Source organism: Pogoniulus pusillus, chromosome 24, assembly GCF_015220805.1.
Source record: "Pogoniulus pusillus isolate bPogPus1 chromosome 24, bPogPus1.pri, whole genome shotgun sequence".
In the NCBI taxonomy this organism is placed as follows: domain Eukaryota; kingdom Metazoa; phylum Chordata; class Aves; order Piciformes; family Lybiidae; genus Pogoniulus; species Pogoniulus pusillus.
The window spans coordinates 19,290,436-19,304,452 of NC_087287.1; the positions used below are offsets into that span (position 1 = coordinate 19,290,436).

The following is a 14,017-nucleotide window of genomic DNA, read 5'->3' on the forward strand; positions in this document are numbered from 1 at the left end:
GCTGACAGTGCCCTCTGTGTCCTCCTCCAGGTCCTATCATCCATCTCAACCTGCCTTCCTCTAGCTTGGATTCATTCCCCCCAGTCCTGTCACTACCCAACACCCTAACAAGTCCCTCAGCAGCTTTCTTGTGGCCCCCTTTGGATACTGGAAGGCCACAAGAAGGTCTTGGAGTCTTCTCCTCTCCTGACTGAACAGCCCCAACTCTCTCAGCCTGTCTCCATAGCAGAGCAGCTCCAGCCCTCTGAGCATCATTGTGGCCTTGTTCTGGACACCTTCCAGCACCTCCAGACCTTTCCTGTCCCTGGGGCTCCAGAACTGGGCACAGTGCTCCAGGTGGGATCTCAGCAGAGCAGAGGGGCAGAATCCCCTCCCTGGCCCTGCTGCCCACACTGCTCTGGGTGCAGCCCAGGCTCTGGTTGCTCTCTGGGCTGCAGGTGCACACTGCTGGCTCATGTTGAGCTTCTCATCCAGCAGCAATCCCAAGCCCTTTTCCTCAGGGCTGCTTTCAAGCCAGTAGAACAAGCAAAGTTAAAGTTAAGTTCACTGCTTAACTTTGCCTGATGTTTGCAGGAAGCATCTTACCCTCTCTGGTCACAAAGGGGTGCTGAAAACCAAGGTGGGGAAAGGCTGCAGCAGCAGTTCTTGAAGACCATATTTTCACCTATTTATTTTTTGAACAAGTAACATCACTCTAAACATCTCACTGGAGCTCTGAAGGCATTCCAGGATCCCAGGATGTTAGGGTTGGAAGAGGCTGCTGGAGATCTTCCAATCCAACCTCCCTGCCAGAGCAGCACCAGAGAATCTATTGCAGGTCGCACAGGAACACATCCAGACAGGGCTGGAAAGGCTCCACAGAAGGAGACTCCACAACCTCTCTGGGCAGCCTATGCCAGGGCTCTGAGACCCTTACAGTCAGGAATTTCTTCCTCATATTGAGGTGGAACTTGCTGTGCCAGGGCCCAAGTGAGCAGAGGTTGTCCCTGTCCCTTCCTTCCTGCCCCCCAGCCCTCAGCTGCTTACAGATCCCCTCTCAGCCTTCTCCTCTGCAGCCTAAGCAGCCCCAGGGCTCTCAGCCTCTCCTCCTCAGGCACTGCTCCAGTCCCTGCAGCATCCTTGTGGCCCTCCCTTGGACTCTCTCCAGCAGATCCCTGTCCCTCCTGAACTGGGGAGCCCAGAACTGGATGCAATATTCCAGGTGAGGCCTCACCAGGGCAGAGTGGAGAGGGAGAAGAAGCTCCCTGGATCTGCTGGGCACACTCTTCTCAATGCCCCCCAGGATGCCATTGGCCTCCTTGGCCCCAAGGGCACACTGCTGTGCCATGCAGAACTTGCTGCCCACCAGCACTGCCAAGGCCTCCCCCGTGGGGCTGCCCTCCAGCAGATCACCTCCAGACCTCTACTGGTGCAGTTTATCCCTTCCCAGGGGCAGGACTCTGCTCTGATCCCTGCTGAACCTCACAGGTTCCTCTCTGCCCAGCTCTCAGCCTGCCCCAGTCTCACTGCCTGGCTGCACAGCCTCCAGGTGTCCCAGCCCAGCCTGCCAGTGTGGTACTGTCAGCAGCCTTGCTGAGAAGGCTCTCAGGTCTCCACTCCTCAGTGTCACTACTGAGCTAATTAGTGTCACAGCATATGAGAGCTGTCTGCTGCCAAACACAGCCATGCTGAGGACCCTTCTCTGACTCCAGCCACGTAGCAGCATCTAAGTTGCCTCTGCTGCCACTGCACTTGGCCTTTGTCCATCTCTGGGCCTGCTGTAGCTCTGCTGTATTCATTTGGTGTGTGGTTTTCCTTCTGGTTCAGAGGGTCTCAGATGAGTTCTAAGTGCTGTGCTGTTGTCCCCCACGCTGGCCTTCCTCTGTGTCCAGCTGTAAATGTCAAGCCTTGTGGCCTGGCACGATGCCATGCAGGCTTGTTTGAGAGTACACAGCTTGCCTGGAGAAGGAGCCAAACCTGTGCAGCTTTGTCTGTAGTGCCTACTGGGAATACTGGGATCTCTGACACACTGCCATGCAGCTCTGCCAGAGCCTTGTCTTGAAAACAGCTTCTTGGCAAGGCCAGAGCTGTGCTGTGAGCCTGCTAACAATGAAGCCCTGTGGCTGATTGCCTGAGCAGGGCAGTTGTAGGAAACAAAAGCTTCTTTAGGGACAGTCAGCCAGGCTTGTCTTAAAGGAAGGGGTGTCAGCAGCCCCACCCCTACAAGGCTTTGTGCTGGGCACTGAGGCAGTTGCCCAGGTGGGCATAGCTTAGCACACAACACAGTCATGTCCTGGGTACCAGCTTTGCCAAGCAAAGCACAAAGAGCCTCTTGATGAAATCAATACTTGATAGGAAATGTGACTTTTCTTTCCCTATCCCTGAAATCTGTGATTTGGAGTGACTGGCAAAATGGGGATTGAGTCTCTCTTCATTTGGGTCTTCCCAAATTGTTGGGATGATTTCCACAGGGTTTTGGCAGCAGCCTTGCATTTGTTCCACTGTTAGTGCTTAACCCAGAGTGCTGTGAACCAACTCCCAGGCAGATGTTCTCAGATTCTTTGAGTTCAGGACTGTTCTCAAGCTGCTGACAGCACAGCACTGTTCAAACATCACTGTACACTTCTCCTACCACAGCTAGCCCTCAGGGAGCCAAGCTGCAGTAAGGGCAGTCTGTGCAGTGTCCCCTCTGTGACAACTGCTGGGCAGAGTGTGAAATTGGCATTTCCTGAAGCCCTCTGTATTTGGGGTGAACCTCTTTGGGGGGAGGTTCACCTGAAGTAGAGCCTCAGATCCTGAAGTAGAGCCTCAGATCCTGAAGCAGAGCTCAGATCCTGAAGCAGAGCTCAGATCCTGAAGTAGAGCTCAGATCCTGAAGCAGAGCCTCAGATCCTGAAGCAGAGCCTCAGATCCTGAAGCAGAGCCTCAGATCCTGAAGCAGAGCCTCAGATCCTGAAGTAGAGCCTCAGATCCTGAAGTAGAGCCTCAGATCCTGAAGTAGAGCTCCACATCCTGAAGTAGAGCTCAGATCCTGAAGTAGAGCCTCAGATCCTGAAGTAGAGCCTCAGATCCTGAAGTAGAGCCTCAGATCCTGAAGTAGAGCCTCAGATCCTGAAGTAGAGCTCCAGATCCTGAAGGAGAGCTCCAGATCCTGAAGTAGAGCTCAGATCTTGAAGTAGAGCCTCAGATCCTGAAGTAGAGCCTCAGATCCTGAAGTAGAGCCTCAGATCCTGAAGTAGAGCTCAGATCCTGAAGTAGAGCCTCAGATCCTGAAGTAGAGCTCCAGATCCTGAACTACAGCTTCAGATCCTGAACTACAGCTTCAGAACCTGAAGTAGAGTCTCAGATCCTGAACTATAGCCTCAGCCTGATCTAGGGTAGGGTGTCCCTGCCAATGGCAGGGGGTTGGAATTAGATGATCCTTCCAACCCTGTCTGATTCTCTGATTCTATGATTTCCACCGTCCAGAACAGAAAGTGGGGAGAGAGTGAAGAACTGTGGAAAGCATTTAATGACAGTAGAAAAGACAGACTGGAACAGGCTGGAAATGGAAAATGTTCCAAGAGGCTTTAGCCTCTCTCAGTGCCTTCTTGGGATCATAGAATTGTCAGGGTTGGAAGGGACCTCAAGGATCATCCCATTCTGACCCCACCATGGGCAGGGACACCTCCCACTAGATCAAGTTGCCCACAGCCACATCCAGCCTGGTCTTAAAACCTCCAGGGCTGAGGCTTCCACCACCTCCCTGGGTAGCTACTTCCAGTGTCTCACCACCCTCATGAGGAACAACTTCTTCCAAACATCCACTCTCCATCTCCTCTCCTTTAGCTTGGATCCATTCCCCCCACTCCTATCACTATCCAACACCCTAAAATGTCCCTCCCCAGCTTTCTTGTACCCCCTTCAGATAGTGGAAGGCAAATAAGGTTTCCTCAGAGCCTTCTCCTCTCCAGGTTGAACAAACCCAACTCTTTCAGCCTGTCCTCACAGCAGATCATCCCCATGTCCCTTCTCTGGACATGTGTCAGCACATTTATATTCTTGTAATAAGGACTGCAGAGCTGGATGGAGTGCTCCATGTGCTCTCAGGAGTATGCTCCATGTGCTCTCAGGAGTATGCTCCATGTGCTCTCAGGAGTATGCTCCATGTGCTCTCAGGAGTATGCTCCATGTGCTCTCAGGAGTGCTCCATCTGCTCTCAGGAGTATGCTCCATGTGCTCTCAGGAGTATGCTCCATGTGCTCTCAGGAGTATGCTCCATGTGCTCTCAGGAGAGCGGTGCAGAGTGGCAGAATCACAGAATCAAGCAGGCTGGAAGAGAGCTCCAAGCTCAGCCAGCCCAACCTAGCACCCAGCCCTGCCCAACCAACCACACCATGGCACTAAGTGCCCCAGCCAGGCTTGGCTGCAACACCTCCAGCCACAGCCACTCCACCACCTCCCTGGGCAGCCCATTCCAATGCCAGTCACTCTCTCTGACAACAACTTCCTCCTCACAGCCAGCCTAGACCTGCCCTGGCACAGCTTCAGACTCTGTCCCCTTCTTCTGTCCCTGGCTGCCTGGCAGCAGAGCCCAACCCCACCTGGCTCCAGCCTCCCTGCAGGCAGCTGCAGACAGCAATGAGCTCTGCCCTGGATCTTTTCTTGATGCACCCCAGGATCTGGTCAGCTCTGGGCTGCAAGTGTCTGCTGGTGGCTCCTCATCCACCAGCATCCCTGACTCCTTTTCTTCAGGGCTGCTCTCAAGCCACCCACTGCCCAGCCTATGCCAGTGCCTGAGATTGGCCCAAGTCACCAAACACTGAACCTTTACCATGTTTGAACGTTGCAAGGTTGCTGCCTCACTGCAGTGTTTCAGCAGACTGGACTGCTGGGTTTGCTTTCACACTGCTGTACTTGCAGGTGTTAGGAGGTACTTAAGATCTGGTTGAGACAAGAATCTGTTAGTGAAGAAACAGCTGATTGGAAGTCAGAGTATTTGGTTTGGAGGTTATGCAGAGAAGTAAACAGACTTCATTTGGCTCAAGACAAAGAAATTATCATTCAGCACACAAAGTCCTGCCCCAGCTGCTTGGTGTAGGTTAGAAAGAAACAAGACTCAAGGCTCTCTTTATCTCATTGCAGCCAAGTCTCTCAAATTCCTTAGTGCCTCAAACTCTGAGCAGGAACATTTGAAACATGGCAGCAGAACCCTGCTTCTCACTGGCCTCCTGGGACAGCACAAGCAGCAATGGGTGCAAGCTGCAGCAAAAGAGGTTCTGCCTCAGCACAAGGGGGAACTTCTTTCCTGTAAGGGTCCCAGAGCCCTGGCACAGGCTGCCCAGAGAGGTTGTGGAGTCTCCTTCTGTGGAGCCTTTGCAGCCCTGTCTGGATGTGTTCCTGTGTGCTCTGTGTTAGATAGCATTGTCCTGCTCTGGCAGGGGGTTGGACTGGATGATCTGGCTGTGTTTCAAGGTGGTTTGGCTGTGGTGCTTGGGGATGTGGTTTAGGGTGAGCCTTGCAGAGCAGGGTTCTGGGCTGGACTTGGTGATCCTGAGGGGCTTTGCCAACCTGAATGTTTCTGTGACTCTGTGAGACAACTTGCTAGCAGATAAAGGTGACCAAAAGCTGAACTCCTTTTAAAGCAGAGCTCAGCCTTTGGCCCACTGTGGACCAAGGACTTCCCTTGTGGTGGGCAGGAGCTGCAGCTGATGACACCCCTCACTCTTCTTCACCCCTGGAGATGCTGTGTTTCTCCAGGCATGATGTGGTCTGTACATCTGGGTCTAAGTAAAAGTTCAGTCTGCCTTTACAATCCCAACACAACTGGATAGGAGGCACTGGAAAACAAACCTTGAGCAGAGATGAATGAAAATGTTGCATGTGGGATGTGCAGTTCTGCAGTGTTTAGTGACAGTAACAGACTGGGAAACAGTTAAAAGGCCAAAACAAAAGAAAGCCAACATGTCCCTGGGGGTGTTCAGGAAAAGACTGGATGAGGCTCTCAGTGCCATGGTCTAGTTGATTGGACAGGGCTGGATGTTAGGAGGAACCTGTGCCAGGGCAGGTCTAGGCTGGCTGTGAGGAGGAAGTTGTTGGCAGAGAGAGTGATTGGCATTGGAATGGGCTGCCCAGGGAGGTGGTGGAGTGGCTGTGGCTGGAGGTGTTGCAGCCAAGCCTGGCTGGGGCACTTAGTGCCATGCTCTGGTTGGTTGGGCAGGGCTGGGTGCTAGGCTGGGCTGGCTGAGCTTGGAGCTCTCTTCCAGCCTGGTGAATTCTCTGATTCTGAGCCTCAGCACAGACTTTTCCTGGGCTGAGTTGCCTGCAGGAGGCTGCAGCAGTTAACGTTGTGCTGGATCAGTTAGCATCTGCTCCTCTGCAGCCAGCAAGAGCTTGGAGCTCTCTTCCAACCTGCTTGATTCCACGATCTCCTTGGGTCCCTTCCAACCCCTAACATCCTGGGAGCCTGTGCTGATGCTGACACAAAAAGCATTCACTGTTGTCTTTGTTTTGTGTCTCCCGGTCCTCAGGTGGCAATGAATGTATATGAACTCTCATCAGCTGCTGGATTGCCTTGTGAGATTGATCCTGCCTTGGTTGTAGCACTCTCCTCCCAGAAATCAGGTAAGAAGTGACAGCTGGAAAAGAAAAGAAAGAAAGAACAATGGGAAGGGGAAGGAAAAAATGCACCCAGACATGGAAGTGTTTAAGGTGGTAGGAGGAGACTTGTGTATGTTGAACCCTTTGTGTTCCATCATGAGCTCCTGTCTCAGTTCTAGTTTAAACTTCCCAGAGACTCCAATACAGTTAAGAGAACCAATAACAATTCTTAGGATGCCTTTCCCTCTCCCCCCCCCCCCCCTTTTTTTTTTCCAAAGAAAAGGAATTAGATGTGGAAAGGAAAAGGTAAAACACACCCAAATAAAATAGTCTCACTTCAACTGGGGAGTTAAAAGAGGAAACTTTATCTATAAATATATAATATATATAAATAGAAATATAATAAAATATAAATAAGAAGAGAAATAATAAATTTAAATACATAAAATACACAAAAATGAATTAAAATAATATAAATAAATATAATAATAGGAGCAGTGTGGCCAGCAGGGCCAGGAGGGGATTCTGCCCCTCTGATCTGCTCTGCTGAGACCCCATCTGGAGTACTGCATCCAGCTCTGGAGTCCCTGGGACAAGAGGGCTGTGGAGATGCTGGAGAGTGTCCAGAGCAGGGCCAGGAGGATGCTCAGAGGCTGCAGCAGCTCTGCTGTGAGCACAGACTGAAAGAGTTGGGGCTGTGCAGGCTGGAGCAGAGGAGGCTCCCAGGTGACCTTCTTGTGGCCTGCCAGCATCTGAAGGGGTCTCCAAAAAAGCTGGGGAGGGACTTTTGAGGGTGTGAGGGAGTGGCAGGAGTGGGGGGAATGGAGCAAAGCTGGAGGTGGGGAGAGTGAGGCTGGAGGTGAGGAGGAAGTTGTTGAGCATGAGAGTGGTGAGAGGCTGGGATGGGTTGCCCAGGGAGGTGGTTGAGGCCCCATGGCTGGAGGTGTTTGAGGCCAGGCTGGCTGAGGCTGTGTGCAGCCTGCTCTAGGGTAGGGTGTCCCTGGGCATGGCAGGGGGGTTGGAACTGGCTGCTCCTTGTGCTCCCTTCCAGCCCTGAGTGATTCTGTGATTCTAAATGGGAGTGGGCTAAGCACTACACCTGGAGTAAGGCTCAGACCCACCCCAGGGAATGAGTCAGTAGGACCTGGGGGTCAGGTTCAAGACCACTTCCCCAGGAGGGTTAGCCCTTTACAGCTCCCTAACTCCATGAGAACAGGAATGAGTAGTGCCTGGTGATGGGTTACCTTGAGAAGCTTTTCAACCTTGCTGACCCAGAAAAGAATGAACCAGGTGATGCTGAGGGAGTTTAATGGCCAGTAGTGGAAAACCTTCACTCTGCTGTGAACAGCTCAGTGCTGTTGTACAGGTCTGTCACCAGCCTCAGCCCTTTCAGTAGGCAAAAGGAGCTGCAACAACAGCTGAAAGCACTCCATGAGCTCCACAGTGTGTTACTGCTGTGTTATACAAGTGTTAACATGGAGCTTACAAGGGGAAAGAAGGCAAAGTAAACATCTTAATGTTCTCACATGTTTAGTGCTTCCTTAGCGTTTGCTTTGGGTCACCACTGTCTAAGCTTTTCAGTTTTGTTTACTCTGGCAGGTTCCATGGCATGAATTTAAGAGTCTAAAGTGCTTCTTGACAGTCTGCAGCTTCCCTCCCTCCCCTCTCTCTTCCTTCCAGAGCACTTTGTTGCTCTTTCCCCCTGTGTGTAACTGGATAGTTCGTGTTAGAATCAGATTGAAGTAGCTTTTAAAAGAGCCACGTATTGGTAGTTACTTTGGGAGGGGAAAATAGAGCTAATTCCAAAGGGCATTTGAATATCCAGCCTGAAGTGTCAAGCACAATGTCTGTGTGCCTTCAAGAGAAGGGTATTTGGTTTGTGTGTGTCACACAGATGAGTACTTGTGTCTCTGGGAGGCAGCTGGAGTCTGAAATGCCATTTTGAATACAGAAGCACAAGGTTGTCAGGGCTGGAAGGGACCTCAAGGAGCAGCCAGCTCCAACCCCCCTGCCATGGGCAGGGACACCTCACACCAGAACAGGTTGCTCACAGCCACATCCAGCCTGGCCTTAAACACCTCCAGGGCTGAGACTTCCACCACCTCCCTGGGCAGCCTGTGCCAGTGTCTCACCACCCTCATGGGGAACAACTTCTGCCTATCATCTAATCTCAGTCTCTCCTCCTCTAGCTTGGATCCTGTTAGACACCAGGCACCAAACATGTTTTCTGACCTCTGCAGGCACCTGATCTGTCTGCAAAGAAAATCTGCTGTGGCAGGGTATGACAGAGCCTATAGCACACAGCTGTCAGGGCTGGGAGGGGCCTCAAGGAGCAGCCAGCTCCAACACCCCCTGACACCTCACACCAGATCAGGTTGCCCACAGCCACATCCAGCCTGGCCTTAGAACCTTCCAGGGCTGAGGCTTCCACCACCTCCCTGGGCAGCCTGTGCCAGTGTCTCACCACCCTCATGGGGAACAACTTCTTAACATCCAATTTCAATATCCCTTCCTCCAGCTTGGATCTTTTGCCCCCAGTCTGACACCTGACACACTAAAAACTCCCTCAGCAGCTTTCTTGTAGCCCCCTTCAGATACTGGAAGGCTACAATAAGGTTTCTTCAGAGCCTTCTGGGGCTGTGGATGGGTTGGGCTGGATGATCTTGGAGGCTTCCAACCTGGTTGATTCTAAGGTTCTATGATTCTCCTCTCCAGGTTGAACAGCCCCAACTCTTTCAGTCTGTGCTCACAGCAGAGCTGCTGCAGCCTCTGAGCATCCTCCTGGCCCTGCTCTGGACACTCTCCAGCATCTCCACATCCTGCTTGTAATAAGGGCTCCAGAACTGGCTGCAGTACTCCTCTGTGATAGGGATAAGAAAGATCTAAAGATGCTGTAACCTGTCCAGAGAAGGCCCACAAGGACGATTGGAGGGCTCAAGCTTCTCTCCTCTGAGGACAGGCTTCTTTGCATTGTGGTTCAGCTGTGAAACATTTCAGCTGAGAGAACAAGCCATGGAATTGCTGTGTATTGGATAGGACCTTGTGTTTTGATGTTGCAGTTTGCCAGTTGGTTTCTACAGGTGCAGTTGCTCTGCTTCATCAACTGTTGGCTTGGGTTTTGCAACTGATCTTAACGGCAGGTGTGTGATGGTGCTGCTGTTTGTGAAGCAGTTACAGTGTGGGCTGAGGCCAGTCCACATCACCTTAGAGTCATGGAAACACAGAATCAAGCAGGCAGGAAGAGAGCTCCAAGCTCAGCCAGCCCAACCTAGCACCCAGCCCTGCCCAACCAACCAGACCATGGCACTAAGTGCCCCAGCCAGGCTTGGCTGCAACACCTCCAGCCACAGCCACTCCACCACCTCCCTGGGCAGCCCATTCCAGTGCCAATCACTCTCTCTGACAACAACTTCCTCCTCACAGCCAGCCTAGACCTGCCCTGGCACAGCTTCAGACTCTGTCCCCTTGCTCTGTCCCTGGGTGCCTGGCAGCAGAGCCCAACCCCACCTGGCTACAGCCTCCCTGCAGGCAGCTGCAGACAGCAATGAGCTCTGCCCTGAGCCTCCTCTGCTGCAGGCTGCACACCCCCAGCTCCCTCAGCCTCTCCTCACAGGGCTGTGCTCCAGGCCCCTCCCCAGCCTTGCTGCCCTTCTCTCAACACCTTCCAGCACCTCAGCAGCTCTCTGCAATTCAGGAGCCCACAACTGGACACAGCACTCCAGGGGTGGCTTGAGCAGTGCTGAGCACAGGGGCACAAGAACCTCCCTTGTCCTGCTGCCCACACTGCTCCTCAGCCAGCTCAGGATGCCATTGGCTCTGCTGCCCACCTGGGCACTGCTGCCTCATCTTCAGCTCCTCTCTCCCACCACCCCCAGCTCCCACTCTGCCTGGCTGCTCTCAGCCACTCTGGCCCCAGCCTCTAGTGCTGCTTGGGGTTGTTGTGGCCAAAGTGCAGAACCCTGCACTTGTTACAACTCCTGACATTGGTCTGTGCCCACCCATGCAGCCTGGCCAGGTCCCTCTGCAGGGCTCTGCTACCCTCCAACAGCTCCACAGCTGCTCCTAGCTTGCTGTCATCTGCAAACTCACTGATGCTGAACTCAGTTCCCTGGTCTAGATCATCAGTGAAGATACTGAACAGGACTGTGCCCAGCACTGATCCCTGGGGCACACCACCAGTGCCAGCTGCCAGCTGGATGTGGCACCATTCACCACCACTCTCTGGGCTCAGCCCTTCAGCCAGTTCTTTACCCATACCAGAGTGAATCTGTCCCAGCCAGGAGCTGCAGCTGTGCCAGGAGCTGCTTGTGGCAGCTGGTGTCAAAGTGCACTACAGGAGAAGCTGTCCTCACCTCAGAGCAACAACTAAGTTTATACCAGCACATAAAAATAGTGCTTTGCACCTCAGAGTCTGAATGGTTAGAGCTGACTGGGTGGCAGCAGCTTGCCATGGGGTGGACTTTTAGAAGTCCTTTTGACAGGGCTCTTCTGTTCCTCCTTCCAACAGAGCAGACTTTGAGCTTTGATGATGATGGGGTGGTTTGCATTTCACATGGGTCAAGTGTTTTGTGTGCTGAACCACCTGCAACTGCAAGGAAATAGTTGAAGGTGACTTCTTTTTAACTAAAGAACTTTGATTTTTGTTGTTTTGTTGTCAGAAAACATCAGTCCAGAAGAAGAGTACAAAATTGCTTGCCTCCTGATGGTCTTTGTGGCAGTGTCCTTGCCAACTTTGGCCAGCAACGTGATGTCTCAGTACAGCCCTGCCATTGAAGGTAAGGTAAAGACACTTCTCTCTTTGCTCTGAGTGCCTTCTGGGATGCTTTTGCTTTGAGTCTTTACCTGCTTCTTTTGTAGTCTGCAAAATTTCACAGTCACTGAGGCTTAATCCAGGATGCCAGATGTCAGGGGTTGGAGGTGACCTCTGGAGATCTCCCAGCCCAACTCCCTTGGGAGCACCACCCTCACTGTAAAGATTTTCTTCCTAACATCCAGTTTAAAGCTCTCCTCTGTCAGTTTAAACCCATTACTCCTTGTCATGACAAGGCCTTGTAAGGAGTCCCTCCCCAGCCCCCTTCAGATGCTGGAAGGCCACTTCAGGGTCTCCTCCAGGCCTTCTCTTCTCCAAGCCAACTCTTGTAGCCTGTCAGAAAGTGCATTTAATAGAAAGTTGGGATAAAAGAATAGGAAGTCCTCTCCAGAGGCTGCCATTTGCCTTGCTGTAAATAATGATCCCAGGATGTTAGGGGTTGGAGGGAACCTCTGGAGAGCTTCCAGCCCAACCCCACTGCTACAGCAGGAGCAGAGAATCCAGCACAGGTCACACAGGAACACATCCAGACAGGGCTGGAAAGGCTCCAGAGGAGACTCCACAACCTCTCTGGGCAGCCTGTGCCAGGGCTCTGGCACACTCACAGCCAAGAATCACAGAAACAATCAGGTTGGCAAAGCCCTTCAGGATCACCAAGTCCAACCCAGAACGCTGCTCTCCAAGATTCACCCCTAAAGCACATCCCCAAGCCCCACCTTTAAACACATCTAGGGCTGGGGACTCCACCACCTCCCTGGGCAGCACATTCCAGTGCCTCACCACTCTGGCTGGGAAAACATTCTTCCTCATGCCCAGTCTCAGCCTGCCCTGCTGCAGCTTGAGGCCATTGCCTCTTGTTCTCTGGCTAATGCCCTGTGAGAAGAGACCAGCACCAACCTCTCCACAAGGGCCTTTCAGGGAGCTGTACAGAGCCAGGAGGTCTCCCCTCAGCCTCCTCTGTTTCAAACTTTCAAACTAAAGAAGTTGTTGCTGCTGTTGAGCTGGAACTTGCTGTGCTGCAGTGCCCATCCCTTGCCCCTTGTCCTGTGGCAGGGCACAAGTGAGCAGAGGCTGTCCCTGTCCCTCCCTTCCTGCCCCCCAGCCCTCAGCTCTTGACAGACATTGCTCAGATCCCCTCTCAGCCTTCTCCTCTGCAGACAAAAAGTTCTTCTGAAAATGACTTCACAAAGCATTTCCTTAACTGGTTTGAGAGAACTGTCTGTGAAAAAGGAGTCTGGTGTTGGGGATTTGATAAACAGTTTGGATACTCCCCTGAGAGCACAGACTGAAAGAGTTGGGGCTGTGCAGGCTGGAGCAGAGGAGGCTCCCAGGGGACCTTCTTGTGGCCTGCCAGGATCTGAAGGGGGCTCCAAAAAAGCTGGGGAGGGACTTTTGAGGCTGTGAGGGAGTGGCAGGAGTGGGGGGGATGGAGCAAAGGTGGAGGTGGGGAGAGTGAGGCTGGAGGTGAGGAGGAAGTTGTTGAGCAGGAGAGTGGTGAGAGGCTGGAATGGGTTGCCCAGGGAGGTGGTTGAGGCCCCATGGCTGGAGGTGTTTGAGGCCAGGCTGGCTGAGGCTGTGTGCAGCCTGCTCTAGGGTAGGGTGTCCCTGGGCATGGCAGGGGGTTGGCACTGGCTGCTCCTTGTGCTCCCTTCCAACCCTGACTGATTCTATACTGCAGGGGGCAGTCTCGTCCTAAGATGTGAGATGCATTCTGCGTTAATTAGCATGGGGCATGATGCAGTGGTACACATCTTCCACTCATCTCCACACTGCCTCTGGGCCACTCACCAGAGATGTCTCTTCTAAATTTAATATGTTGTTGGCATTCTAAGCAGGAAATTTGGGAAGCAACATCTTGGAAGGTGTAAAGTGTGAGCAGAAGGTGGGGTTGGGCTCTTCTGAGGCCAGAGTGGCTGAGAGCTGGGGGTGTGCAGCCTGCAGCAGAGGAGGCTGAGGGCAGAGCTCATTGCTGCCTGCAGCTGCCTGCAGGGAGGCTGTAGCCAGGTGGGGTTGGGCTCTGCAGCTACAGAAGAAGGGGACAGAGTCTGAAGCTGTGCCAGGGCAGGTCTAGGCTGGCTGTGAGGAGGAAGTTACAGTATCACAGTATCACACAGTATCACCAAGGTTGGAAGAGACCTCACAGACCATCAAGTCCAACCCTTTACCACAGAGCTCAAGGCCAGACCATGGCACCAAGTGCCACGTCCAATCCTGCCTTGAACAGCTCCAGGGACGGCGACTCCACCACCTCCCCGGGCAGCCCATTCCAGTGTCCAATGACTCTCTCAGGGAAGAACTTTCTCCTCACCTCCAGCCTAAATCTCCCCTGGCGCAGCCTGAGGCTGTGTCCTCTTGTTCTGGCGCTGGCCACCTGAGAGAAGAGAGCAACCTCCTCCTGGCCACAACCTCCCCTCAGGTAGTTGTAGACAGCAATAAGGTCTGCCCTGAGCCTCCTCTTCTCCAGGCTAACCAATCCCAGCTCCCTCAGCCTCTCCTCGTAGGGCTGTGCTCAAGGCCTCTCCCCAGCCTCGTTGCCCTTCTCTGGACACGCTCAAGCATCTCAATGTGCCTCCTAAACTGGGGGGCCCAGAACTGAACACAGCACTCAAGGTGTGGTCTGACCAGTGCAGAGTACAGGGGCAGAATGAC

General features: G+C 53.0%; 1 protein-coding gene across 4 annotated transcripts in view; it reads left to right on the forward strand.

Moving 5' to 3' along the window:
• Positions 1-14,017, forward strand: part of NCKAP1 (NCK associated protein 1) — a 125,635-nt gene that overhangs the window by 91,829 nt on the left and 19,789 nt on the right. For all 4 annotated transcript variants that reach the window (XM_064163861.1, XM_064163862.1, XM_064163863.1 and 1 more), the window contains 2 exons: positions 6,489-6,582; positions 11,217-11,333. In XM_064163861.1, coding sequence (XP_064019931.1) covers positions 6,489-6,582; positions 11,217-11,333 — 211 coding nt within the window. The remainder of the gene's footprint in view (positions 1-6,488; positions 6,583-11,216; positions 11,334-14,017) is intronic.